Source organism: Etheostoma cragini, chromosome 17 (genome assembly GCF_013103735.1).
Source record: "Etheostoma cragini isolate CJK2018 chromosome 17, CSU_Ecrag_1.0, whole genome shotgun sequence".
Classification (NCBI taxonomy): Eukaryota; Metazoa; Chordata; class Actinopteri; order Perciformes; family Percidae; genus Etheostoma; species Etheostoma cragini.
The window spans coordinates 3,197,633-3,224,985 of NC_048423.1; the positions used below are offsets into that span (position 1 = coordinate 3,197,633).

At 40.6% G+C, this 27,353-nt stretch overlaps 2 protein-coding genes and 1 non-coding gene across 4 annotated transcripts; all 3 read left to right on the forward strand.

Moving 5' to 3' along the window:
- Positions 1–947: 947 nt before the first annotated feature.
- trnaq-cug lies at positions 948–1,019 on the forward strand. Its single transcript has one exon. It is a non-coding gene; the product is annotated as a tRNA-Gln (tRNA).
- Positions 1,020–3,507: 2,488 nt separating this feature from the next.
- Positions 3,508–19,994, forward strand: LOC117960181 (homeobox protein Hox-D4b-like). Of its 2 annotated transcripts, XM_034897877.1 has the most exons (6): positions 3,508–3,719; positions 3,867–3,910; positions 5,457–5,514; positions 5,665–5,712; positions 17,683–17,920; positions 18,539–19,994. In XM_034897877.1, exons 3-6 carry the CDS (start codon positions 5,458–5,460, stop codon positions 18,862–18,864), a joined length of 669 nt encoding a protein of 222 aa, XP_034753768.1. In that variant the 5' UTR covers positions 3,508–3,719; positions 3,867–3,910; position 5,457; the 3' UTR covers positions 18,865–19,994. The 2 variants fall into 2 exon arrangements, with proteins under 2 accessions (XP_034753768.1, XP_034753767.1); XM_034897876.1 differs by lacking the exons at positions 3,508–3,719; positions 3,867–3,910; positions 5,457–5,514; positions 5,665–5,712 and having other exon boundaries at positions 17,157–17,920.
- Positions 19,995–21,726: 1,732 nt separating this feature from the next.
- Positions 21,727–27,138, forward strand: mtx2 (metaxin 2). The gene is made up of 10 exons (XM_034897871.1): positions 21,727–21,966; positions 23,354–23,401; positions 23,486–23,532; positions 23,787–23,859; positions 24,390–24,466; positions 24,665–24,757; positions 24,890–24,928; positions 25,016–25,141; positions 25,286–25,362; positions 26,015–27,138. Exons 1-10 carry the CDS (start codon positions 21,927–21,929, stop codon positions 26,172–26,174), a joined length of 780 nt encoding a protein of 259 aa, XP_034753762.1. The 5' UTR covers positions 21,727–21,926; the 3' UTR covers positions 26,175–27,138.
- The last annotated feature ends 215 nt before the right edge of the window (positions 27,139–27,353 follow it).

A 27,353-nucleotide genomic window follows, 5' to 3' on the forward strand; every position in this document is an offset into this window, starting at 1 on the left:
CAATTTGATTTCTTTTCTTAAATCTTGTTTTGGGGCTCCAGGTTTTGGTTTATCCATTTTAAGAATGGTCGTTTCCTAATTTTGCAAATGAACCTTCTGAGATGAAATTTCTGTCAACATTCCATAATAACTAAATAGAAAAAATCTATAAAACTACACAATATCACTAGCCTGGAAATCCAGACACAAATCCGAAAGATTAATTTCAAATTGTGCTCTCGCGAGAACTCTGGATTTAATATCAGGCCTAACACACTGAAATACGCAGAAAACGATTGTATAATAAAGGCAAAAATGGTAAATAACAAAATAGATTCGCAAAAGACTTTAGAAATTCCGATTAATGTAGGACTTAACAAAGGGTGCCATAAAATCAAATCAACCTAACACTCGCATTGAGTCAGCTGCAGGGAATACTTAATAGGACGGCAAGTACTGTTCAAAGGTTTGCTCCAACATCTGCATAGAGATGATAAGAACAGAAGGTCCAGGGCTCTCTTCGATGAAAACATGAATGTCTGCAACAACATGAAATGAATTCCCAATGACACCCAGTGTCAGGCTTCTATAATAACAACAATGAGTTAGGCTCCATGAAAAATTATACTTTAGAAAAAGGATTCCTACAGTATGGTTTAGTCTCTGCATGGGCTGCCAGCGCGTGTATTCTTAGGAGGGAGATGGAGCTACTATGCAGCCCATAAATAATATTTGAATTGGTCTGAAATGATACAAACGTCGTTTCTTAGGGAGACAGTAGTAAATGACAAGAAATCATTTCTTTCCCTGATAAACTTAACCTTGCCTGATTGTGGTCTGATGATTCAGGAGTAAGACGTGTGTTTTGTAGAGATTCACGTAATCAGAACACCACCGTGTGTGTAGTTGGTGGCTGTGCCCGCTGGGTGGAGGTGTTGTTACATCTGAGCTGCAGAGACACCCACAGCGGTTCTATGGTGTAATGGTCAGCACTCTGGACTCTGAATCCAGCGATCTGAGTTCAAATCTCAGTAGAACCTGTGTTTTCATTATCCAATATCAGACAGATGAGAGACACCAACCCGTCCTGCTTCCAGAAGCAGTGGAATTAAACACATTTAGCATTAATACTTCATGACGCGTAACCTATTTTCCGGCTGTAGGCTACTTCCACATTAAGACTATATCATGGCCACTCTCTGCTGCTGTGTTAGAAGCTTGAACCTCTCAGGATATAGCCTAAGATGTCTAAAGATATTTTTTTATGAAATCATTAAAGAAAGAAATCTGATTTGGACATGTGGCATTATATAAGAAGGGAAAACGCCATTCAGAGATAGAATAATAACCTGTGTGGTATATGAGGCGTTTCACATTGTGATCCTATTTCAATGTAGACGATGAAGTTACAATAAGAAACACATTCACCATAGTTACATGTATAATCATTAATATACAGGTATCTGGGAGCATTACTGCAATCCCAGAGGTGATCATATACTTCCATCTGAGAAATAAAACGTTCTCTGCAGTCACCAGCACACTGATAAAGTCAACATATGACGGGTTGGCATATACTGTACCTTGCTAAACTGGATAGAAAATCTCTTCTTCTCACATAGTATTTAAAAAAATGACCAATTTCATGTATTTGCTTTAGGACGAGAAAAGGGAAATTTATCATGCCAATTTCTCAATTAGAAAAGCAGGAACATAATTAGCAAAGACCACTCTGTTTCAGCACTGATTGGCTTTGATATGAATTACTGAGTTTTTAAATTAATGATGGCATTCAAATGTTGCCAGTACATCTTCTGCTCGTGCTCTCAGAGGCTACAAAAAGACAAATCCTAAATCAAAGGCCTATAAAAAAACAAAGAAGATATATATCCACCACCAAAACCAGATTTGGTCTTATGTAATATAATAATCCTTAAATATCAAAGAATTCCCAGAGTTTAACCTGCAACAACGGTGGAAAAAAGGCGTATTCCAACTCAGATGTGTGTTTCTTCTGGACGAGGTGCCAAATGCAGGAGGGACAAGTGTGGCAGCTTCAGGGGGAGAGAAAACATGCATTTTAACATCTGATGGATTATTTTTTGTTATTATTTCTTCTCCCCGGTTTGAAGCTTCTTCTTCTAATCATTCCCACCACAGACAGTAAGACTCGGAAACATCACTACTGCACCGAGTACAACTTAGCACAATAGGAATATATTTATCATTACTAGGTAAGCAGTTGCACATTTTGCATTCTCAGCTTTTATATATTCAAATATTTGTTCTTGTATTTTATCCTACTATTATTCCATGTATATTGTATATATGTGCTGTATATTGTATCCTAGTACTTCATTTTAATTTATATTCTGTGCTGAGTGACTGATGTTTTGCTGCTGTAACACTATCATTTCCCATTTTGTTGGGATCTATCTATCTATCTATCTACCCACCCATCCATCCATCCATTCATCTATCTATCTACACCTTAAACTAAAAGGGTAGATGTGAACAGGTGGATTGTGGTAGGCTGAGTTTAACGACCTAAAATAAAATGGCTGCCATTGTCTTGAAAATGGAGATGAGGGAGAAGCCATTGTTTTATGGCAGCTAATTTCATTTCTAGAAGATAGTGCAAAATACCATTTAATGACTAAGTCAATATTTTTTATTTAGGCCTATGCTTTATTCAAAGTGTTGATTTTTTGCTCTGATAACTGACTTTATGTAAGTGTCTGGTAGGTTTGTAGCCATTAAAATGCACTCAATCTATAGCAGGAAGAAAGTAGTATAGATATGTGAGGGGACATTCTTTCAAAACTGGAGTGATTTCTGACCTCTTTCCAGATGATGAAGCAGAAAACTGAGGTGAGAGTGGGGGATGCTGTTTATTAGCTATGCCAGAGGTAATATGTCAAGGAAAAACCCCCAAAAGATTTTAAAAAACCAGAGCATTAATAACGGTTTGTATTAAAGGATTAGCCTACACCATTTACAGAAGGAAGTTATTTTGGTAAAGGCGGTATAAGGTTTGGGTTTCCTTGACTTTGAGTTTGGTTTTCAGGCTAAATGTTGGCACAAATAACATTATATTTGTTCTTTTTACCTAGATATCCGACATGTTTTGTTCTGTCATTATTCACAAAACAGCCTTTAAATGAAAATCAAATAGTATCGCAACACTGAATCATAAGAGGCCTAAAAAATGACTGGAGGTGTTTAGGCCGGATTCACAAGGGTTCGTGTGTGTGTGTGTGTGTGTGTGTGTGTGTGTGTGTGTGTGTGTAGTTTCTGGGTGTAGCCTATAAGTGTGTGTTTATTTTAAGATGCAGCTTTCTCTCGCTGCTTCAGTTTCCAGCTGCCACAAATTCCCCTTTCTGTCTGCACGATTTACACACGCAGGCCATAAAACCGTTTTACGATCCGACACCGCGCGCCATTGGCCCGTTAACGGTCATGTGTGCGCGTGCAGTGCATACCCTCACGGACAGCCTTCCCTTTACCTCGCGCGTTCTCGGTAGCCCAGAGCTGCTCCTTGGCACCCGCGCGCCTCCATGGACGGTCTCTCTACATTATATCTTGTATCTTTCTGCACAATTTACAACAAGATTTTTTCTAATTTATTCGTTAAATGTTACGATTTAATGATAAAACTAATTCCCCTAAACACATCCGATATAAAATAACGTTGAATACCGAAAGGAAGAACCAGGCTGCTCACAGGAGGAAAAAGACGCGTATGTAGATTTATGTTTAACCTTTTCTCTCCAGTTTCGTCTGTCTTGTCTTGCAAACATCTCCCAACTCATTTCTGACTGAAAATTCGTTTCTTTTATTTCCTCTAAGTTTGTAATTTGTTTCCTACTTTGCTGTGTTGATCTCAGGATGCTGCAGAGGAAAATGGAGTCCAGCAGGCTGCTCACATCAGGTACCAACACTGAGCCTTGGCATCAGAAATACAGCTGTGGTGTGAAAACGAGTAGATATCTACCACTGCTCCACTAGATGCATGTGTGTGGAGATCTGATACAGTCATTATCATGCTCTCCTGCTGCCTATTAATGTCTATGGATCAAGAGGCTGTGATTGTATGTTACATTCCATACGTTTCAAATGATCTGCTAAATATGACAGAATATCTGAATTTGTATAACTAATTATACACTACTATGTGTCTGCACTCTGGCACCAGCAGAAGGTTTTTTTCACTATCACATCGGATCAAACTAAAATAAGTTGCATGTGAACATAATTCCTATATGACTAGATTGCATATTTAGAGATACAAGGACTCCTGTCTAACTGTTCCTGCATTTCCAAATGCTCCAGCCAAGTCCTACGGCTAATGGAAAGGGATCAAAGAGAATAACAGCACCATCCTCTATGGGCCATCTGCATTTGGTTACAATCACCAGTCCTGATGCTGAAAATGTTATATCTACAGTTCAGGGTGTATTTGTCTGTGTACAAACCAACAGATACTCCACTGTGTTGAAATATATACAAGAAAATTGTTTAAGGATGTTGGTACAAGGCGAGTGCAGCCCTGAGCAGCCTGTGTATGACTGTGGTCATAAGACATACTTAAGCAATATCATGTCAAATGCACCAGCGTTTTGGGCTGTATTCATAGATATGCAGGTGACTAATCCCACCTATATATTGCTTATCACATAAAGTGGCGTTATGTCTGTTGTTATGTGAAAAAGGATAACTGGTGCATTTGTTTTGTTTTCATTTTATCACAGAAAAAGCTTTTTAAAAAATGGGATTTTTGGTTCCACAAAGGATCATCTTCCCATCGGCACTAAACAGACAATCTGAAAGAAAATGTCTTCCTTTTACATTTTAGCATCTCCTCTTTGTCTGGCTATGTTTCTTGATACTAAATCACATAGGCCTCTGGGAAAGAAACCGAATTTCTCGTTCCTCCTCCATAAAAAACGTTCTGGGACAGATGGACAGAACCCGACAGAAAGAAGCCTTTACCCTGTGTTTTTTGCTTTCATTGACATTCTTTTTTATGAGGGCAGCCTAAGTGTCAGAGAGACAAAGAGACAGTATTTTCTCTACTTTCGTGAATTTTAAATTTCTTTTCTTTTTTCTCATGAGGGCAGCAGGCGGGAAGTGAGAGATAGAGAGAAACAAAGACAGTATTTCACTGGTGCTGCTCAGTCAAGCTCAGCTGGCACTCAGTATTTACAACCTACTGCAATGCAGCAGGGAGTGTGTGTGTGTGTGTGTGTGTGTGTGTGTTTATGGGCCAATATGTGTGAGAGAAAGAAACAAAAGAAAGAGACAAAAGGAGACAGTGATGCAGAGAATGAGACAAACATTAGATTAAACCCAGAGCAGAGACAGACAGAAAAAGCAAGACAGCCGGACAGACAGAGCCTGAGATATAAACTACATGGAGATAAATGCATTTGTTGGTCAGTGAATTCCAAAAAAAGCCTGTCTCTGTGTCCCTGCAGGATGGTGCAGAGACTTCATATGCAGCTGCACATTTGCAAAGAAAGAACCACCGTGCAGGTTTGTCCTGAGAGCCTGATTTCACTGCTTATTCCTGATCAACACAGATAATTGATAGAGATCATTTTCAGCTAAAGGGCCTTTCTGTCCCAGCTTGTCTTTGATGTTTTCCCATGGACATTTCACTTTTTTCTTCTCCTTTTTCTCCAGAACTCAAGCAGCTGGAGCAGTTTATCTGAAGTGAAGCAGTTGATCCAGGTAACAAAAACAAAGGATTTGGGCAAACAATAACCAGAAACTATTTCATTATTTCTCAACAATGATTCAAACTGGTAATGCATTTTGTAGCATATAGAAAGACGGTTTATCATATAGTTGATTATTTTCTATTGGATTAAACACCAATATTATAACAAATGTAGCTGTTTGAGATATGTCATGTCACAAAGTAACATTTGTTTTGTGTGCGCCCTACGTACTTTTATCCTTTTTAAAATCGTTGCCAAAAGTGTTATTATTATTATGAGCCACCAGAGGGAGGTAACCGTACAGAATCAGATGATGCACAGTGCAGTGGCACATGCTGGGAAAGGAAACAAAAGGCACGAACCTCCATTAAAGCTACACACTGTTCTTTTTAAAACATGCATCGTGAAGGCAGATCTTCTTGAAACTTATTATTTTTTAAGACATACATCATGAATGCAGATCTTCATGAAACTAATTTTTTTAAGACATGCATCATAAATGCAGATCTTCATGAAACTAATTTTTTTTAAGACATGCATCATAAATGCAGATGTTTATGAAACTATTTTTTTTAAGACATGCATCATAAATGCAGATTTTTGGATCAATCCGACGAATACCTGCTTAAAGCTCCTGGTACTAATGCTGCTGCATCCTTATCCATCACTAACATCTTAATAAGTGACAGCCTACAACCAGCCTCCCTGGGCTTCCCACAGGCGGAGCTGGCGCTGTTGTGTCTTTTAAACACTAGATGGCGCTACAGACTCAGGGCTGACGTCGGATCCAGCAGCATCAGTGTTCAGAATCGGCGATAACGTCACCATCTTCCCCTCACCCTCCGGGTCATTCAACCTGGAAGTCATGAGAATTCTCTTCTCCCAGTTACCTTGAATGCACCTCGAAGAGGGCGACTTCATCCGCTCTGCTGTCCCGGGACATTTTTGCTCGGCCTGGACCCGATTTAATGCTACAGCTGCTGGGAGGCGTTGTTGGGCAGAACGCCAAGCCGGGGCGCTATAAATCAGGGATTCAAGTGGGCTGTGGTGTAAAACCGGCGCTGACACCTTGTTAATTAAAGTAAACGGATTCTTCTCCACTGAACATCTCGTGCACCGTGTCGTCACCTGTGCACTATTAACCATGTAATCCAGTGGTAGGCTACAGGCGGTTACGGCTGCTCAACATTGTCGCTGATATTTTCAAAACTTTACTGAAAACGACACGAATAAATCTATAGCCTAACAGAATAAATCAATAAATCAATAAATAAAAACCGATTTGGAAAAGATAATAAATGATTTGAATGTTGTTTTCCGCGGCACGTGATTAGATAGACATGTGCGTTAATGAAATGAGCGTTATCTGTGTTATTGACATATGTCTTTTCCAATTTTGATTGTCATCCTATTATCATTATTATCATTATTAGTATTATTAATATAAGGCTACTGTGCCTTTTGTTTTTAATGTAGCCTATCATTAAGTGGGTCTAATTTCAAGCAGGCCGTATATATTTCAAAAGATATTTCTATGTAACTTTTGGTTTAATGTGTTGTTTTGACACTTCAGCAGCCGCAGGGGTGCTGAGGACACACAACCACACACACAGACCCGCGGAGTGTTTTCACAGGGCCAGTTTATGGCTTTATTGCTACCCATTTACGGAAATCAAAGCAGGAAACAAATGCTCCAAACAGCATTCCAGGAACATCCGGAAAAATGCAAACAGCGCTTAGTCTCTGCTCGTTTGGGAGGAAAGGACTGCAGTGGGTCTCGGCACGGGGACAGCATGCACACTCCGGTTTACGCACACGAAACATCATATCTATACGCACGGAATTTTAACACCATTCACAAATGTCCAACACAATTTCAAGGAACATGGGTTGCTTTCAGTATTATAGCAACAAAACCCCTTATCACACCAAAGAAGGCAGTTCCGTTCAAACACCAGAAACACAAAGATCAATTTTCTTTGGTAGCCTATCTTAAAAAAAGAGAAGATAACCCGCATTCGGAAATAGGCTAAAAATAGAATTGAAAAGAGGGAAAAAATACATTGAAACCACTCAAACCACTTTCTGCAAGTTCAGAAGACCACACAGCATAGGAGCCTGTTGTTTTATCTCCAACAGCACAACCAAACCACAGAGACTGAAGCAGGGTTCTTTTTTCTTAAGCGCCATTATCGAGTAAAGCGGCTCTCTGTGCAGGGCCTAATAATTTATGAACCCGCGTGGGAGCAGCAAAAAAGAAAAGAAAAAAAACAAGACGCTGAGCACGTGACGGTAATAAAGTGTGTTTTATTGCCGGCGGTTTGACAAGCCCCAAAATATAACTCAGAGAGAATAGCCGACAGGCGGCCAGATGGGATTGGTAGCCGATATTTGTCCCAAATCAACAGAATGCTCTTTGTGTCGCAGAGAGAAACTACGGAGACGGTTCCGATAATCAGACTCGACGAGCTCCAACGGGATTTTGCAGAAACGAACATCGTGTTTTAGCGCGAGATTAGAACAGAACAAGTAAGTGGGGTTTTGTTTTCATATTTGACATAGATATGGAGTTATGACTGTAAGGGGTAGGGGGCAAATGGTGAGGGGGGGTAGGGGGGGTTAGGAGCCCCCGAAGGCCCAAGTGAGTGATCCACCTGTAGTCAACATCTAATCTAATTAAGTCAGTCCAGAGGTGATAGTTTGGGCAGAAAGGGCACTCATGATCTCTCGGAATCCGGACATCTTATTCTAACCCTCTTGGCTTGTTTGGGTGAAATTCAAGACGTGTCTCAGTGGTAAGACCGGACCTTGGTTCACATTGGACATTTTGTTGATGCTGTTTATTTCTTTAAATTCCTTTTTAATCTTGAGTTTATAAAGTCAAATTATAATTTCAAATAATGCTGCTACATCAACACAACTAAATACAAGATACAACTCCCAGGGGTATTACATCATTTTATTGCTATTTTAAGATGCTTAAATATCCACACCTGGGGTCCATCATTTAGTTTTCAAACGCGTTTTAAATATTTAAATATAATTAATAATATATATGTAGGCTAATATTGCCGTGTGCCCTCACAGTGAAGAAAAGTGATTAATACTTAACTAAATATATCATGTCCATGTGATCCTATTTGTTTAAACATGTACAGTATATATTTTTTAGATTCAACAGACACATTTTGTAGGAAGACCTGAGCATTAAACAGCAAGTGTGTGTGTGTGTGTGTGTGTGTGTGTGTGTGTGTGTGTGTGTGTGTGTGTGTGCGTGTGTGCACAATTTCCGCAGCATGTGTGTTCTAGAGTGGGCAGTCCATCCTTTACTTTCCTTTGCGGCAAAACCTCGTTCCATATGTGGAGGATTATCAGGTTTAGGATTTTGACATCATGATCTCCCGTTTATAGGACCACAAAGGCTAATAATAAAGATAATTATAAATATGCTGAATGGTTAATATTCGCCATTGAAACGAAGCTTTGACCAAATAGTATCAGAAAGCACATTTGTCATGTTGTTAATGTCTGCAGCTGGATGATTAAAGGTTTGAGCACCTTCGGCAACATAACCTGCCGTTAGACTGGAAGCAGGGAAAAAGGAGTCTTATTCTGCTCGCATTGGTGTGTGTGTGTGTGTGTGTATCCGTGTGTGTGTGTGTGTGTGTGTATCCAAACACAGTTTGAGTTATGTTAACATTTTACGAGTATCTCTGGTCACACCAAGCCTCATAAAAACAGGAGCGAAAAGAAAAGTTTACACCCATACACACCGAACATTTTGGGGGACGTTGTTCCACGAGCGCGAGACTGGAAAAACACAGTGACATTAATCTTTGAAACACTTCACTAAACAAGGTTCAGGGTTGTAGAACAACTACTTTTGGTGTACATTAGTATACAGGTTCATTTTGTCGTATAGATTGTACACAAACAGCTAAGTGTTCTGTAGAGTAATGGTTAAAATATATCTTATTTTACACAATCGATTTTATATAATGTAGGCTATAGTTTATTATTATGGCAGAAAACGGTAACTAATTGTATTTTCGATATTCAGTCAGCTCTGTGATACCGACATCTAAAAGGTTTTTAAGTCCAGACTTTTTCTTCATATGCTACTGCTTTAGGTATTTGTAGTTTTCTAGCCTATATAATTTGTGCAATGTAGTCCTCAATGTGTTGGCTTAATAAATAAATAATTCAACGTCCAATTTAAGACTACTTCCTAACGCGATTACATTAATTTTACGATTTTTAAATGTAGGCCTATATTAGTGTATGAAACAAATTTGGATGTTAATTTGCAGTTATGTTATTTGGCTAATCCCTTTTAATTTCAGAGCCATTAAATTGATATGATTACATTGTAATCACAATTCACTCGTGCGTAACGAAACGACCATTCTCATGCTGTCATAACATATTCTAAAATCCTGCAATCTTGAGTCTTAACACAATGCGGTCTGCATGTGTGTGTGTGTGTGTGTGTGTGTGTGTGTTTGTTGTGTCTTAATTTACAATCCTAATGTGCGGCTACTACTTGCTCGCTGGTCAGTCCGAGACGGTGCATGTGTTCCCACCAGGGCTGGAGGTCGCAGTTAATGTCTAAACCGGGTTAAAGCTGCTCTCAGCTCGGCTTTGACCCGGCAGCGGGCCGGGGGCGGAGGGGTGAGCCGGCGGTCAGCCTGTCTAAGATGAAAAAGTGAAACGACCCCAAGAAAGAAAAGCCACATCTGAATGGCTTTATATCACAGACCCAACTCAGAATGAGAGGCGAATAAAGTTTGGAATATATAGGCCTTCAAGAAATGGTCTAAAGGAAGTTGATGTGATAATCTGCTTTACCGAGCCGTTTGCGGTTAGACCGAGGCTAAATGACCCGTTGGAATCCGAACTAAGGTCTTGCAACACTAGTAATAAAAAAACGTATAAAGTAAAATGTCAGGCCTACAGACATATAGCTACAGAAAGACAGCAGATTCGGCTATAGGCACGTGGATGGAGAGCCATTTGTCCTAAAGTATCAGTTGCTAGGCTACACGCTCACGTTAATCAATACGTTACCAATAATTGAAATCGGATAATTAAACAGCAGCTACAGGCTACATAAATGAATTTCAGTGTAAGATGTAGCCTAACAATACATCATTTCATTCCCGATATCTGTTAAAATAAAATGCGTGGACAATATTTATTTCTCACACTTTAACCCTTCAATTCCCAACTGCCTTTGCACAACAATAATGCATCCAGAGAGAGAGAGAGGGAGAGAGACCAGGGAAACAATGGGCTCGCGACTCCCGCAGGCCGCGTGAACTCTGGATGGTCCCCAGCTAGCGCGAGCCCCTGCCTGGCCCTGTCCAGCGCGAGGACTAATGAAACGGTGAACCAGCGGTCAACGCTTCTGATTGACCCTCTCGCGACCTGATGGCAGCTAGGCTACATTCTTAAAGAAGAATGCGCTTTCAAAAAGCGAAACACCACTCCGTTGTTGGTGTTGCCTCTAAAAGGAGTCCGCCAAAGTTCAGAGCTAGGGACCGCCATTCAAAAGGTGTAAGCTAATGATTCCAGGATTCAGTCCCCTATTCAGCAGGAGAGTTTGGGCTGGAATCATTGTGAGAAATGAAAGTTTTAGGTCAAAGTCCTTTTTTTAGCCAAGGCATGGATTAATAGTTCTAAATTGAACAGATGTTTAACCATTAGTACTTGTATCTGCAAATAGGTGCCCTGAACTCACCATTTCAAAATGTCAAGAAGCAACGTTTGGCTTTAAAACATCTTTTGCGTTTACTTTTCCTATGGTTTCGTAATGAAACCGATCTTGTTTTACATTGTACGGTTTGCTGATATTCTCATTTCATGCAACCCAAGCTCTTCTGCAATGGTTCAGACCACAGTTTTCGCCAGCCCCTCACTCAAACAGCCGTGGGAATTTAGTGAATGTAAACAGCAAAAACGAGTCCGTGCCAGAGCTCAGGAAAATGCCCAAGGCAAGAACTGGAAACGAACAATCTCTGTGGCATCGAGACCAAAACTTACAGTCAACACACGCTCAGCTCCTCATTTTGAGATGTAAATGCAAGTAAACGTCAGTCACTTCTACTAATATATTCCCATGCCTCAATAAAGACGTAAGGAATAGATGATGTTGCCTTTGAGCCTGGGTATTGATATATAGAGTGGGATAAAGATCAAATCCATAATGTTGATATTTGTACCCACATTTAGCAAAGATAGAAATCATACACAGAGACAAGAACAATGATAACAACACCAACTATGTCTGTGGTATCAGTCATATTGGTAAATGTTCCTTTAATTGCAGATTGCCTAATTTAAATTTAATCATCCTTGGATATGTTTTGGTGCTTCCAGTGGCCAGCAGACGACAGATGTGGATTATAAAACATCTATAAGGGCTGGGGACCATCATAAATGTATTTCAGTCGCAACTCAGTTTTGACTTGCCCTCAGGGCCATGTTCTTTCAAATCTTGTTGACTGTTATTTCTGTTTTAGTCCAATCTGAGGTCCAGGCCAAGTTTGTAAATTGCCTTTAGCCACCATCTCAATGCTGGACACGTTTGCACTGCGGCTGCTAGCTCGTAAACAAGCTGGTGGCTTCTTTAGCAACTTTGGCAGGTGACCAATTATTCTGTCCTCCAAACTGAGGTGGCTTGTAAAGTAGTGAAAAAGGTGGATTTTCCAACGGCAGTGGCCTTGACACCTTCCTGGTTGTTATCAAATGTTTAAAAGGAAGAAATAAAATGAAATGTACTGTTTGTATTTCTTGTTTTCACAAGGCTTGTTCAAACAAAATAAGGGCCATCAGTAACAAACTGTCTCTTAATGCATGTTTCTCTTCTATGGAAGCAAATCATTCATTTCCACTGTTTTTACAGGTCTGTTTATACACACTTTTTCCAATCCAGTATACCTCAATGAAAGAGCTATCGGTGCTTAAATACCACTACATTCACACATACTTTGAAAGGCTCTTGCAGTACTGAACTGAATGATGTATTATGATGGAGAGTGTTTAAGTACCCTTTTACTGTCATTAGATTACGAACATGGCTCCTTTTAAATACAGATTAAACAGGTAAATAAATAGAGCGCTATGAATGAATATATAAAACAGAATACATCATTTCCAGTGGAATATGTGTCTGTACGACTATGTGATGTATTGCAATTTGTAAATTAACAAATAGTACAGGACATTTGCATCGTATTGCACAGTTTAGTGGTGTTTGAACATCCGCACATGATTACAAAGTATTTCTGATACCTCTCTATAAATACAAAGACGTGAGACTGTGGCTGGGACAAACTCATCCACTGGTGTTTATTCTTTGGATGGCATTTCACTTGTTACACCTTGTGCCATTACAATCAACCTATAGCTTCCTTTCCAGTGGAAGAGCAGCCATTTCTGCTAATTTACTTCTGTAAATCTCTCTTCCACTGAGCTACCAGACTGATTTCATGGACATACCCCAACCCAATGTCCACCGTGTCCACAATGCACTGTTGCAGGCGGTTCTCATGAATCACTGGTACATATCGCTACTAAGAGTAATGCAGTGTAATTTGTATGTACTCCACGTATTTATCGCTGTATGCACCACAGTAACTGTTGGATGTACAAGACTGCTGTGGTCCGAGTAGGGTGGAGGTCGGTCCGGATGGTTGGCTCATAAAACACTGCGTTTTCAATCAGGGGCAGCGGATTTCGTGTCCCGGGGAAAAAAACAGACGTTCACCCAGGAAACGTGTGTTCATGTCAGAAGAGTATACTACCCACAGTCTTTTGTTTCTAATATTAACTGGTGGTTTTGACGTTGAAAGAAGCGTCACCTTGCGATGCTCTGTACCCTGCTTCCAGCCACCGTTTGTCGGCTAAACTCCACTGCATCAGCCTCTGAAACGACCGGCACCTCACCGTAACCTGTACCCTGCTGAAACATTTCCTCGGCTAAATGTAACTGTAAAAATTTAACTGTCATGTGACCGGTCGTCAAGTTACCTGCCCACGGTCACCTATTTTCATAGGACGTCACACAATTTTTGTGCATAACCTTTCGTACATCCTACAAACCTGTTCATGAGAATGCATTCACTATTGAGGCTGCCAGTCGTCTAGATAACGGACTTTCTTCCTTGCTGTAATTGCACTTATATATCAAAATTAATGTGAGTGTACCTTGATGACTTATTGATGTCAAAAAGCTACATGCTACAAGCCCCAATAATGGTTTCAATAAATTATACAATGACACTGACACATCATGTGCTACAGTGAAAACATGCCCATCTTAAAAATGAAGGGATGTGTTGAACGATAAGTCACGGCAAATACAACTAGAGAAATCTCTGTGGGAACATGTGAGTGTAAATCTCTGTCAGCAACAAAAAGAAGTCATCAGCAGCCAGCCGTGAAGTGAACCTTCGCCTATACATACCCTGTAGAACCGAATGTGTGTGGAGCTGCCTCAGTCACAGATTGGGTTCTAGGGGAGTCTATGGGTGATGACTAACCATCTATCAAAATTCAAAGGAAGAGAAATAAAAAACTGACTGTTAACGGTGCTTTTGCTTCTGTGGTCCTGCTCTCTTTCCCACTCTAATTCACACTTTCCCAGGGGCTGACAGTTGTCTGAGTAACTGCAATGAGGTGATGGGGAAGTACGGTTATGTCATCCTTTGCTATTTGCATCCAAACTGATTTGGATCAAATTGAGTGGGATGGTTTGCACATGCCAGGTTTACACAGGATACCATCTGATTACACCACTGGACCTAATTCCCTGGTAGCAATAATGTTCGCTCAGTTGAGTCTTGATTAAGAAATCGATTAGTTCACATTACAAAGCTTGAACATAGAAAAAAGTAAGCAACATGGCTTGCTTCCTCAACGATGTATGTATAAATAGCTGAAGCTAAGTATTAAATCACTCTATGTTTCATTTTTCAGTACACACACATCCACATTTACACAGCTGATGACACGGACTACACATCTAAAATCCCAAATTACCTTTCAGTTTATTTTCTTAAAAAAAAATAACTTAAACTTGTTGTCGTTGACAGCTCACAGTTGCTTTATCTTGCTGCCATACGTCTGATAACAAAACTTTAAACAATATGTAAGTGGCTAAAAATCCTCCTTGTATTAGAAGTCCTCCTTTCTAATTCAAGCAGTCATTGGCGATTTTAGACACCTCCTCCCTAAAGATTCAAATAAAAAAGGTCTTTACTTTTTAAAATTCAATTTAAGTACTTCAAGTTAGAGTTTGCGAACTTGTCTGTTAGTGACAGAGGACAAACAATTACAGGTTGAAATGGCTTGAAACAGGTTAAACATCCTGTGTGAAGGTCGCCGATGCTACGCACCTGTAACCCAGTCAAGGAAAGGCTTAAAGCAGCACTATGTAACTGTTCCCGCTTTAAATTCCCTACAGGTTGGATGCAGAATTGTCCCATTATGTCTCATCGGAACTACAGATCCGCGACCCGATCTGGCAAACTTGCATAGTGTGGTTATAGCCGGTAGAGAGCTGCAAAGCGAATGCAGAAGTGCCGTTCACCCTGTTACGAGTTGAACTACTGAAACGCTTTTAGGAACATTGTTTTAAGGTACAAAAAGTGCTCTAGTGTTGCTTGAACAGAAACAGAGCCAATTGGAAGAGGTTGTGCCAGACTCCCGCCTTTGGCTGAGTCTCTATCTGTCTCGGTCCGAGGGCGAGCAGGAGACGGCTGTGAAGTTTAACGTTGGTAGTCCCCGGAGAAGAAGTTGGTAATTTCATGGTGAAGATTAGAACCCAAATTGAAACGCGAGCACATGAAATAGCTGAATGTTAGAAAATTGTGTGAAATTGGTCGTTATTATTGTGACTTATAAAGGGTCAGGTTTAGTTCCATCATAGTGTTTATAGTGTCAAACAACACTGACATTGTTGTTCAGTAACTAGCTCCGAAATTTTTGGCTAATGAAATTACTGATTTAGGGGGGGGGGGGGTTAACACTTTTGCAAGCCCCTGTATCCGCGTCACATTATCGTTAGGGGCAGAGCCCCCCTAAAGGTCTAAACCTAGAACCGCCCCTGCAAGCTGTTTGTGTGCACTGGCTTCCCACTGCAGCATTGCAAATGGTGATTTGCTCAGTTGCATCTCAGTGGAAGTCAGTAAAGAGGAGCAAGGGACTCACTCATTACCAAGGTTTTAATGTTAAAAGGCTTTGTGCCTATGAAACAGAAGGATATTTTTCTTGACATATAAATGAGATTAAGCCACTTTATCTCCTATCTGGTAGCATATCAGTCATTATATGTGATTCATTATGAGCTTTTTTGGATCAAATGACTCATTAGCTGAGATTGATTAAGCTCCGATAATATTTAGTTAACACGTAGCCTACTGTACTCTGTCGGCCATACCAAAATCATCCTCCGCATCAGCTCCTTTACTGCCTAAGCCAAGCAAAACCGTTTTCTCCCTCTCTCTCTTCATTACAGTTTTATTACAGGGTATATTAGGCAGAAGTAATACATCCCAGGGCTTATTAAGAGGTTTTGGCTGAACATCAGAGCTTCATCATCCTTAGAGTGCAGCTGCCGCCAAAGCAGAAATCCTCATGAAATCCTGAAGGCTATAAAACGGATTTATGGTTAACTCTTCACTGCAAAGATTAGTTTTGTAGATCCTGGTGTTTGTGATTCAGCATTTTGGACATTTTTCATTTTAGAGAAAGACCAGATATTTACGCATGAGGTGCTCACAGAATACCAAAACCCCCTCCTGATTATTCGTGGGACGGCCTACATTTAGCATATTCTCACTTATCTCTTTCACGTTTTGGGTTTTTGGATTCAGCTTAATTCGCTTTCATTTTTCAGCCCTGTCGCATTACTCTCTCGTTCGACTGACTTTCGCATCATTTTTTAAGCCAAGGAATGCTTTTAAAAGCCGAGTACGTGGTGGTGAACGGGACACCTCGGGCTGACCCCGGCCTAACAAAGCCAACTACTAGTCACTGTCTGGGAACCTTTTATCTCATTCTTTTATTGGAGACCTTTCTGACCGGCCATGTTTTGTTGTCCGTCCTTTGACTCGCCACAAGGCCAAATATGGCCCCGCAGTCCCTCAATATGGGCGAGATTAATTTTTCAGCTCCGGCCATCTGTGTGGGGGTAAAAGTCAGTCAGCTAAAAGTCATAAATCTACAGTCCGTGCGTTTTCAATAGGTGCTGTGTGTGGGAGGGGGTGGGGAGTGCATGTCAGATAAAGACACACGATTAGATAGGCTAGATAGATTAGATAGATAAAAAGATTAGATATAACGATTTGATATATAGACAGACAGATAGATAGATAGATAGATAAATGAATAGATAGATGAATAGATTGATGAATAGATAGATGATCGCTGGAGAATAATCTATTAAATTAATTGGAGTGATAATTAGGCCTATCTCATGCAGGATAACGTTATTTTTCTAGTCCACAAACATCTCTCCTAAACCATTTTTCCCCGCCAGCAAAACTTCATTAGTCCTACAATGAACATTTTTTTCCCTTCAAATTATCCCATTACGTCTGACATAAACAACCCCAAGTGTCTTCTCTCATTGGCTGGCCGCAGGGTCACGTGGCCCGCGCGGCCGTCTGTCTATTTGACAGCCGCAGGATGGCTTGATGCCAGAGGGGGAAAAAGAGACAGAGAGAGGGGAGAGAAAGAAAAATTAGTATTCTCCTACTAGCCTCGCTATAAATCAATCATGGAGTCCTACGTGGTGAGCTGTAAATACGCTGAGCCGCAGTTCCCGCCTTGTGAAGAAGATTACAGTAATTTTAGTGACCAAGGGGGGTATTACAATAACCCCCAGGACAGTGGTAGTTATGGAAGGGGCTATCAGCCCGTGCAGCCCCCTCCGCCTCAATACACACCACAACAAACCGAGTATCCCTCTTTGCAGGGCCACCACCGGGAGGATGGAGAGGACCACTCGCAGCACCAAGGTGCTCCCTTCCCCGGATACAGAGAGACAAATGCCACGGGTAAGGAGTCGAGGTTCTCCGTCGGTGACCTGCAGTGCCATGCCTGGATGACCTGTGCAAAGCCAGCTCAGGTGCAGAGGAAAACGGCCTGCCAGGGAAAAGACAAGCCGCCTATTGTTGTCTACCCGTGGATGAAGAAAGTGCACATCGCTCATGGTGAGATAGAAAGATAAAAATCTCCTCTCGAATTCACACTCTCCGTTTCATTTCTGCATCATTTCAGTTTGTCTGATTCCTATGTTTACATTTTCTTGTTTTCTCTTAGACTACTCTCACTTCTTTCTTTCTTTCTTTCTTTCTTTTTCCAGTGTTGTGTCCATTTGTGAGCATCGTTTTTGTTGTCGAGTTATTTATGATCTCAGTGAGAGTCAGGGAGAATTACAACCCCTATAAAGTTTTATGGCCCTGCCATTGTGTGTGTGTGTGTGTGTGTGTGTGTGTGTACGTGTGTGTGTGTGAGTGTGTGTCGCAAGTGTGCAGCGTGTGCGTGCATATGTGTGTGTGTGTGTGTGTTGAATTGTTTGTCTCTGGTGTGCAACAATGCGGTTAAACGAAAACCTGTAAGTAAAAGTTAAATAAAAAATCTTTAATTTTTAATTACTAATTATGACCAAATGATAATAACTGCAATCACGTGTCATTACAATTTAAAAAGAAATGCAAGGTTCATTTTTTTTAGGTTAATATGCTATTATAGGCTCATCCTAATAAATGAAAATAAAATGAGTGAATCGAAATCAAAAGCATGGGCTGAATGTAATTTTTTTTTAACAGTTAATCCGAACCACATGGGCCCGGAGCCAAAGCGACTACGGACGGCCTACACACGCCAGCAGGTTCTGGAGCTCGAGAAGGAGTTCCATTTTAGCCGCTACCTCACGCGCCGCCGCCGGGTCGAGGTGGCCCACACGCTCTGCCTGTCCGAGCGCCAGGTGAAGGTGTGGTTCCAGAACCGACGCATGCGCTGGAAGAAAGACAACAAGCTGCCGAACACCAAAGGAAGGAGCAAAAATAAGAAGGCAACGGACAACAATAACAGCAGCAGCAGCAGCAGCAGCAGCGGCAGCGATAGTAGCGTGAAGGCGGTGATAACTGTCTGAGAACGGCAGAGTTTGGCCGTCAGAGGCAGCCATGTTAGCACCTTCTCTCCAAACCTGATGTCTGACGGTGCTAAACTGATCCAGGGGGACTGAAACTATTTTAAACTGCTTTAAAAGTACAGGCTATCCATCTATAGCCCTAAATAAGGCTTTCAAATTCGTGAATGTATTTGCCTTACATTTGAACTTTAAAGTGTTTTTAATTGTTTCTGTTGTGTTGCGGTTCCAATTTCAGTTTGATATTTCATTCATTAATTCATGTTTTGAGTCTTACATTTAGATAAACTTCAAGGTTGATGGTCTGACATCCCTCCGGGGAAATTAGGCAATTGCTCGGATATCAAGGGCGCATGCCTATTTGGATGGGCGGATTGTGTCTTTTGGAGAAAAAAAACAGGGTTTTATTTCTACAGGGTAAACTTTATACAGGGTTTTATAATAGCTACCTAAAAATGTAATTAGCCTAACTTATGAATATGCACATTACCAAAATGTTGTGTCCACAAACTGGCGCTTAACGGAGCAAAAGACTAAACAGAAGACCAGACACGACGAATGGCTCGGCGGCTGACTTGCAGAATAGTTGATGTTTTAGCTTTGATTTTGTACATAGAGGAGCAACCAAAAACAATTCACCTCCAGGATACGTAGCCATGTCGAGCAGAATGTTTCACTAATTTAGGGGAAAGTTTTGCATTTTTACACACACGGAAATGGATAAATAAAGAATTAAAAAAAAAAAAACAGCCGAATTGGATGTAGAGGTTTTTAATGCACGACGCTGACTGTAAATCCACCGTATTTTCTCAGGGTTACAGGGTTTTAACGAACACACCTTTCTGAAACGTTTGTTGCTTGATTTAGCACCGAGAGGCTTAAAATAGGCTAATCCTCCATGAAACAGCATATTGTTGCATGTTCAAAGAATATGTTCTCTCTTTGATTCCAGTTTAATATGCTATTGATTTCCATTATAGCCTACGCCAGTACTTATTTTTTTATTATTATTATTTAGAAGAAGCATTGTATTCTTTGTAGCAAGCGTCTGTTCTTTTCTATGTGTTAATCTTTGAAAAAAAGAACTCTTTGTGTATGAATTTTATATGTGGACATTTTTTGATAAAATACTTCGATGATAAAAAAATATGTTTGAAACTGCGATTATTCTCTCTCTCTCACACACACACACACACACACACACACACACACACACACACACACACACACACACACACACACACACACACACACACACACACACACACACACACACACACACACACACACACACACACACACACACACACACACACACACGTTTTAAGAATCAAACATGATAATTCATAATCTTCATCTTCCAGCAAAGAATCAAACAGCTATGCATAAAAGAAGCTCCTATTACTGTTAGTATATCAATACATGTGCATGTGTACATTGATACTACAAACCCTGTTGGAGCGATCATCTGTAACGTAGACGATCTTTGTCATACACGCGCAATTTAACGGAGCGTCAAGCCACTCGAGGTGAGCCAAGATAAATACCTAGCTCGTGATAAATGTGAAGATTTCCCTCCACGAGGATTAAAAATGTTCACTGAATTATTCTGCGGATACACGGTGATCCATAACGTTTAATCATTAGAGTGACAGTTTGTTTTAACGGCTCTCTGTCTTTAGCCAAGATCACACGACTGTTTAGCCAAGAGAGCAGCCTGTAGCTACTATAAGGGCTTTAAACGTGGTAGACACTGTAGCATTTAACGTAGGCTATCACTCATTATTAGCCACTCGGAGGATCATATGCAGTCCTATGACTTGTATGCGCATTTTATGCATTGATTACGCACAGCGCAGGACTACTTAGGGTCAAAGAAATTCTGTGTGTGTGTGTTTGTGGGTGGGTGTGTGTGTGTGTGTGTGTCGGGGGGAGGGGGGGTTGTTGGTGATTAATTGGTGGCTTCCGGTCGAGACGTGGTAAAATGTGCAGGAAAAGGCACAACGGGGTAACATGGACTATTTCACATGCTGGAGATCCTCCACACAGCTGACTAGCTATGTTGTGATAGCCTTTTCACATACGTTTCCAAAAACTGTAAAAAACAAACAATCATATATGCCTATTAACAATATGTACATTTTATTTAAACTACAGCGAACCAAAATAATGACAAATAACCTTGACAACACAGATTGCCAGTGTGCAAATAGGTTATATTTCCTCTGAATATATTTCAACTTGTATATATTGTACCATTCATTGTGCTTGTACTCTCTGTATTGTAACATCTCTTAATATATTTTGTGATGGCAGTAATGTATGTGTTTGCGCTTGGTGGACGTTTTCATGCAGGCTTGTGTATATCACACAAACCTTCGTTTCTGCAGTCTGACTGTGGTGAAGCAACAACGTCCCCGGCTGGTTGCACTACGTACTGCAGCCTGGAAGAGAAATAAACAAAGACCATGTAAGAAAAAGCTCCATCTTTCACATTGACATGATGTCTGTTAGTGAAAACCAAGACACCCTTTAGATAGGCCACATAGACTATTTGTGATTTGTCATAGGCCCACAGTCCCCTGGATTAGGGAAACGTGGGATGCAATTAAGATGATTAACACTAATTGCATTAGTGTCCGGATTGATAATAAATCAACGTAATTCTTCAAACAAACCAGCCATACCCACCACTGTTTGCAAAGCGGTGGTAGAGACTGGTTCAAAAAAGGTAAAAATTGCGGTGGCGTTGTACTGGACTCCATTATAGTTTTTTTTTTTCAATCTGTATAGATTGTCAACACACCACTGACTGTTGAGAATTGTTATTTTGACATAGAATTGGATAGTACACACACAGCGACTGCAGCAAGCAGTTGTCTCCAGCTCAGGCGTAAAGCGGAACTAAGTCGTTGTTACCTTTACTTCTCGGGACATTAATCGCGGGCGGACCAGTCGGTGACTGCAGAACAAGTACTTGCCCTTAAACTTGCATGTAGTGGAATTGACCTTATCTGTCATTATAGTCAATTATTATTCAGCAATACGGGTATATCAGCATCACAATGTCTCTTGCGGCAGAGGCTTTCGTGTCGCAGATGGCAGGTAACGTGTTGACTTTACACAGTGCTTCGGTTATTGACTGTTAAGATAGCTTAAGCCAGCTAACATCAGCTAACGTTTACAGCCATGTAGCTAGCCTGCATTAGTTAATTACATGTAAGTGACCGTTGTTGTTTAACACAGCTGTTCAACCATTAATGCAAATGCCTGCTCTTGTACACCGTTAACTGTTTAGGAAGCAAAGACTAACGTTGGCTCGGTTAGCCTTGCTCCCATACGACACTGTAACGTTAACGACGCACTAACTAACGTCACGCGTCCTGTATGGCTAACCGAGTGTAGCACTTACTTCAGGAATATAATGCGAATAAAGTTGTTTATTGGATTAATGTGAAAAATACAAACCCAAGGAAGGTCTTAGAATTTAAGCATGAACAATTCAGGGGGAGTCCATAGACAGTAGAAGAAATGGACACACTCACACACACACACAGACACACACACAGCGACGCCATAGACTTCGACGGAGGCCAGCGAAGGATATTAAAAGCACTGTTCCGGTGATGGCTGAGCGTTACTGCTCAGCCTCAAATTGAGCTTGGCGACGTAGATGTGACGTGAGCAACCTGTCTGAAAGTTGTAAGTCTTCTAGTAGCTGTGCCAAGAAGCTAGTTAACATTTTGTATTAAATTTAAAGAGCTAATGTAAGTCGAAACAGCTTTTCCTGATTATACGGTAATTTCTCTGCGTGACAGAAAGTGACAATCATTTTACAAAAACAGCTGTTATGATGCCATAACATGAGATACAAGGTAACAGAACCTGTTATACATTGTCGTGTTTCTTTAGTAATAAACAATGGGCAAAAAGAGTCTTTAAACGCTTCAGATGTAAAGTTATTTGCTGTCTAAGTGACGCCAAAATGAATGGGAGTCAATGGAATGCCAACGTGAAAGGTGTTAACCTAAGATTCTCCTGGTGGTCGGCTCTGGTGCGCTCAGTGCTGCCACTGGTGGCTGGAAGCTACACTGCAACACCAATGATTTAGAACAATAGGCTGCTGAAATATTATTTTCCAGCTATCAGCTGCAGCAGTGCACTCACTTTGGGGTGAAAGGAAATAATGCACCATCTTGGATTTTTACCATGGTTGTGTGAAGTTAAATGATAGTTGTCTGCTCTCTATTGGTGTAAGATGTGTTTTTGTAACTATATACATGCCCGGCCCCTTATAGCACCGTGTGTGTGTGTGTGTGTGTGTGTGTGTGTGTGTGTGTGTGTGTGTGTGTGTGTGTGTGTGTGTGTGTGTGTGTGTGTGTGTGTGTGTGTGTGTGTGTGTGTGTGTGTGTGTGTGTGTGTGTGTGTGTGTGTGTGTGTGTGTGTGTGTGTGTGTGTGTGTGTGTGTGTGTGTGTGTTTTGACATTGACAGCTGCTGAGCCTTGGCCTGAATCTGCCACACTGTACCAACCGCTGAAGGGTGAGTAAATTTGTCTGAAATGAAGAAACAACAATCTGAATAGTTAGTCTAGTTGTTTACATTACGTTGGTGTTGTTTTTCCAGAGGATCAGATTTTGCTGTCAGACTGCGCCTCATCTCTTGCAGTTCAGGTGACGTTCTGTTCTGTTTGTGTCTTCTCAACAAATATATCAGAAAATATGTGGATTATATTTTGAAGGGATTTCTGTTTCTGCATGGATGATACCTCACTGTGGATTTGTATGTAGTTTTATAGATAACTTAAAAGATTATCGGCACAGCAGTGCTTCTCTCCTGGGTGCAAGCTGGTGCAAGGTAAACAGCGCACACCAGGATACTAGGATCGAGACATGTATTGACCCTTTTGTGTTTTTCTTCTGTACAGGCCTACCTCAGGATGTGCGGCCTACCAGTGCAGGTGGTGTGCAGAGCAAATGCTGAATACATGTCACCCTCCGGTTAGTACACATGCTGCTGCAGAGGTTAACTTACTCTTGCCATGCTGCGATTGTCAGCATGCAATCTTTGTGGTATTATTTATCTTTCAGTTTACAGCAATCAGGACATTTCCAAATCCAGTATCATGTATCCGCATACAACCAGAAGTTGAAACAAATCTTATACTTTATTTTTTATTTTATTTGGTTCTTTACTAGCTGTGATATCACATAGGCTAAGATATCAAAATCTCTATACTGTAGCGGGTTAAAACATGGTCGGCTATTCAGCGTTTGTTTTGGAAGTTCAGTAATATAACCTCCCATATACCACTCAGTCTTTGTAGCCTGGTTTGTCCCACTACTTTATGTCCAGATTGTGTCTAGATGCAGGTGAAAGACTCATGGACCGTCTCACTGCTGAGCTTTTGGCCTTTTGGGTTTTGTGGTTATAGGCGCTGGGTTTGCTCCTTTCAAAAAGTAACTTGTAATGATTTGTTTGTGGTCTGCCTTTCTCTCCCTCTCTCTGTTTTCTATGTGTGTCTCTGTAGGTAAGATTCCTTTTATCCACGTTGGGAACCAGGTGGTGTCAGAACTGGGGCCGATAGTGCAGTTCACCAAAGCTAAGGTGTGTAACACAGATACTGAAGTTGTTTAATCAGAGCTTGTTTTACGCACAGAGACACGCTAAGAGATTGTGTAACCTTAAGTTGTCATTGATGTCATTTTCTAGGAATATCACTCATGTTAGGAGATCACTTGTAGTTTCCTGAACTGCTTTATGTGTTCGTAAAACGAGAGAAACACATCTTTTTGGGGTTCCCAGGGTAATTCTCTGAGTGAAGGCTTAGACGATGTTCAGAGAGCTGAAATGAAAGCGTACATGGAGCTGGTCAACAACATGCTGCTTACTGCTGAGGTACACACATGCGTACACTCTCTGCCATGCAACAAAACATACACAGCCAAATTAATTTACTGTTATTTTTGTTGTATTTATCAATATTACTGGATAATATCTTCTCATTCAAGTTTCCTCTCCTCCCTACAGTTGTACATCCAGTGGTGTGATGACCCTACAGCTGCTGAGGTGTGTATAATTGTCTTTAGATGAAAAAAAAATCAGATGCAGCAGTAATTATTCATTGCCTGATAATCACGTGTGTGTTTTGTGTAGATCTCACGTCCCAGATACAGCAGTCCCTACTCATGGCCTCTCAGTAACATCCTCGCCTATCAGAAGCAGTGGGAGGTTCGCAGGAAGATGAACGCTATCGGTTGGGGAGGGAAAACCCTGGAGCAGGTTAGCAACCACACAACAATGAATTTCTAATGTTGCCCATGCTTTACACTTGTTTAATTAAATTAAGGCTTTTGTAGTCACAAATAAAAATACAAAAAGTATCTTGACCTGATTAAAACACTTTATGTCCACCTGTGCTTCAAGGTTTATGAGGACGTGAGTCAGTGCTGCCAGGCTCTCTCCCAGAGGCTGGGGACTCAACCATACTTTTTTAATAAACAGTATGTATCTGTCTGTCATTTTTCTTTGTTAGTCATAGAAACTAGATAACCGATCATGGCACACTGCCATGCAGATAAATCTCTTTAGCTGACCCTATAGTGGCCAAAGCCATAAAGAAGTGTTTGAAGCATCTAACAGCTTTTTGGTTAGCACCACCTGCTGGTGTAATATTGTAATTACCTCTGGATTTCTTTTTTCTGTAACTCCTTAAACCATGGATTAATGCCTTTAACCCTCATGTTGTCCGTGGGTCAAATTTTTAAACATTACAAATATTTAAAAAAGCACCCAGAACATTGAAAAAGTGACCAAAACGTTTTTTGTCACGGTTAACGGGAAGACAACACAAGGGTTAAAACAATCATAACAATTCTGCCACTTTTTGTAATTGACTGAATGCAAACGTCAAGTCTTCTTGAAACCTTCAATTCAGATTTCTCATCAACTGTCTTGATTGCTAGAAGCAAGGAAGTCAGAGTAGAAGCAGAGATGCTATGGTGCATCACTGGTACAGGTTTCAACTGAATACATTTTAAATATATAAATAATGATCAGACTTAGCTTACCACATAACTAAAATTAAAGTGAACATCTTGAATTGAGTGGTTCGTTTCAGCAGTAACTAACTAACTGTGTGTGTCTGTGTTGTAGACCTACGGAACTGGATGCGTTAGTGTTTGGTCACCTCTTCACCATACTGACCACCAGACTGACCAGCACTGAGCTGGCAGAGCGGATCAAGAGCTACAGCAACCTGTTGTCCTTCTGCCGACGCATCGAACAGACCTACTTTGAAGACAAGAGCTCCTGAAGGAATAGAAGCTCTCTGTATTATCTCATCTTGTACATTCGGCCCATCCTTCTCTCATTCCCTCACTGTAGCACTACGAAGCTAAAAGCTGCTTATATTCACACACCCTTACCTTCGTGATTCTTGCCTTCCTTCTCCCTGTACATAGTTGCATGCTGCTGATAGAGTACAGAGGGACCAGTATTAGTCCACTGCATATAGATACAAATACACAAAAGTACCCTAAAATCAAAGTAAAGATCATTCTTAAGGGTATTACTCAACCGGGTCTACCATCTAAAAAGATGTTTCCAAGTTAAACACAGAATATATAATGACGTTTTTTACAAGAAAACACTATCTGATCGGCACAACTCTTTTAGTTGAAGTGCTTCAGAAAGCCACCAAATGAGTTTTCAACAAACCATGGAGCCTTTCCATTTCCAGCATTATGGGATTTAAGTGAGAATACTTATGACAGTAATGCAAGTCTTCACGGATCCCAGAAGGAGGTCAGAAGTCAGGGTTAGGTGCTGGTGATCTGGCAGAGATTCAGTGTCAGGCTTATGGACACCTGAGTAGTATGGATGCTTCCAAAACAGGCCTAATTTTTTTCTCTTATTGTTATTGATGCTCTCGCTTACACAGGAACTCTGTCTACTCTGACATGTATCATGGTACACTCACAAATACCAACGGACTCAGAGCGGTTGGATTTCCCAGCTGTGTGACATGGCTGCCTTCCAGAAGGCAGACTGAAACTTGAACTGGGTTTGAGATTAAACAGCTTTTTTTTTTCCTTCCAGACACTTTAGAAGCTTGTAAGAAATGTGAGGCAGTGTTGGCATACTTGTGTTTCTTCTGTACAAAAAAGACATGAACATAATGACAAAGATGTGACTTAATCCTTAGTTTTTTCACCATTGTTTTCTTTGTGTGAATGGAAAGTGCCTACAGAAAAAAGGTAATTAAATTACTTAACATACTGAGTTGTGTTTATTTTTTCAATATAAAGCTTTAACTTGAGCGTGGAGTTTCATTTTTGTTTCATGTTTTATTTATAATTTAAAAAAAATTTACACCAAATGTAATGTGACATTTTGTATCCTGTGTTTGACATTTGTACGTATAATAATCTTGATAAATGGAAATAGAAGTGCAAGAAGCGTACTGTTATTAAATAACCCTTACTTATAAGGC

Coding starts and splice junctions, on each gene's coding strand:
- mtx2 (XM_034897871.1), top strand. CDS start 21,927: ATGTCTCTTGCGGCAGAGGCTTTCGTGTCGCAGATGGCAG. Junction 24,758..24,889: donor ACATGCTGCTTACTGCTGAG/GTACACACATGC, acceptor TCCTCCCTACAG/TTGTACATCCAGTGGTGTGA. Junction 24,929..25,015: donor ATGACCCTACAGCTGCTGAG/GTGTGTATAATT, acceptor TGTTTTGTGTAG/ATCTCACGTCCCAGATACAG.
- LOC117960181 (XM_034897876.1), top strand. CDS start 17,485: ATGGAGTCCTACGTGGTGAGCTGTAAATACGCTGAGCCGCAGTTCCCG. Junction 17,921..18,538: donor GAAAGTGCACATCGCTCATG/GTGAGATAGAAA, acceptor TTTTTTTAACAG/TTAATCCGAACCACATGGGC.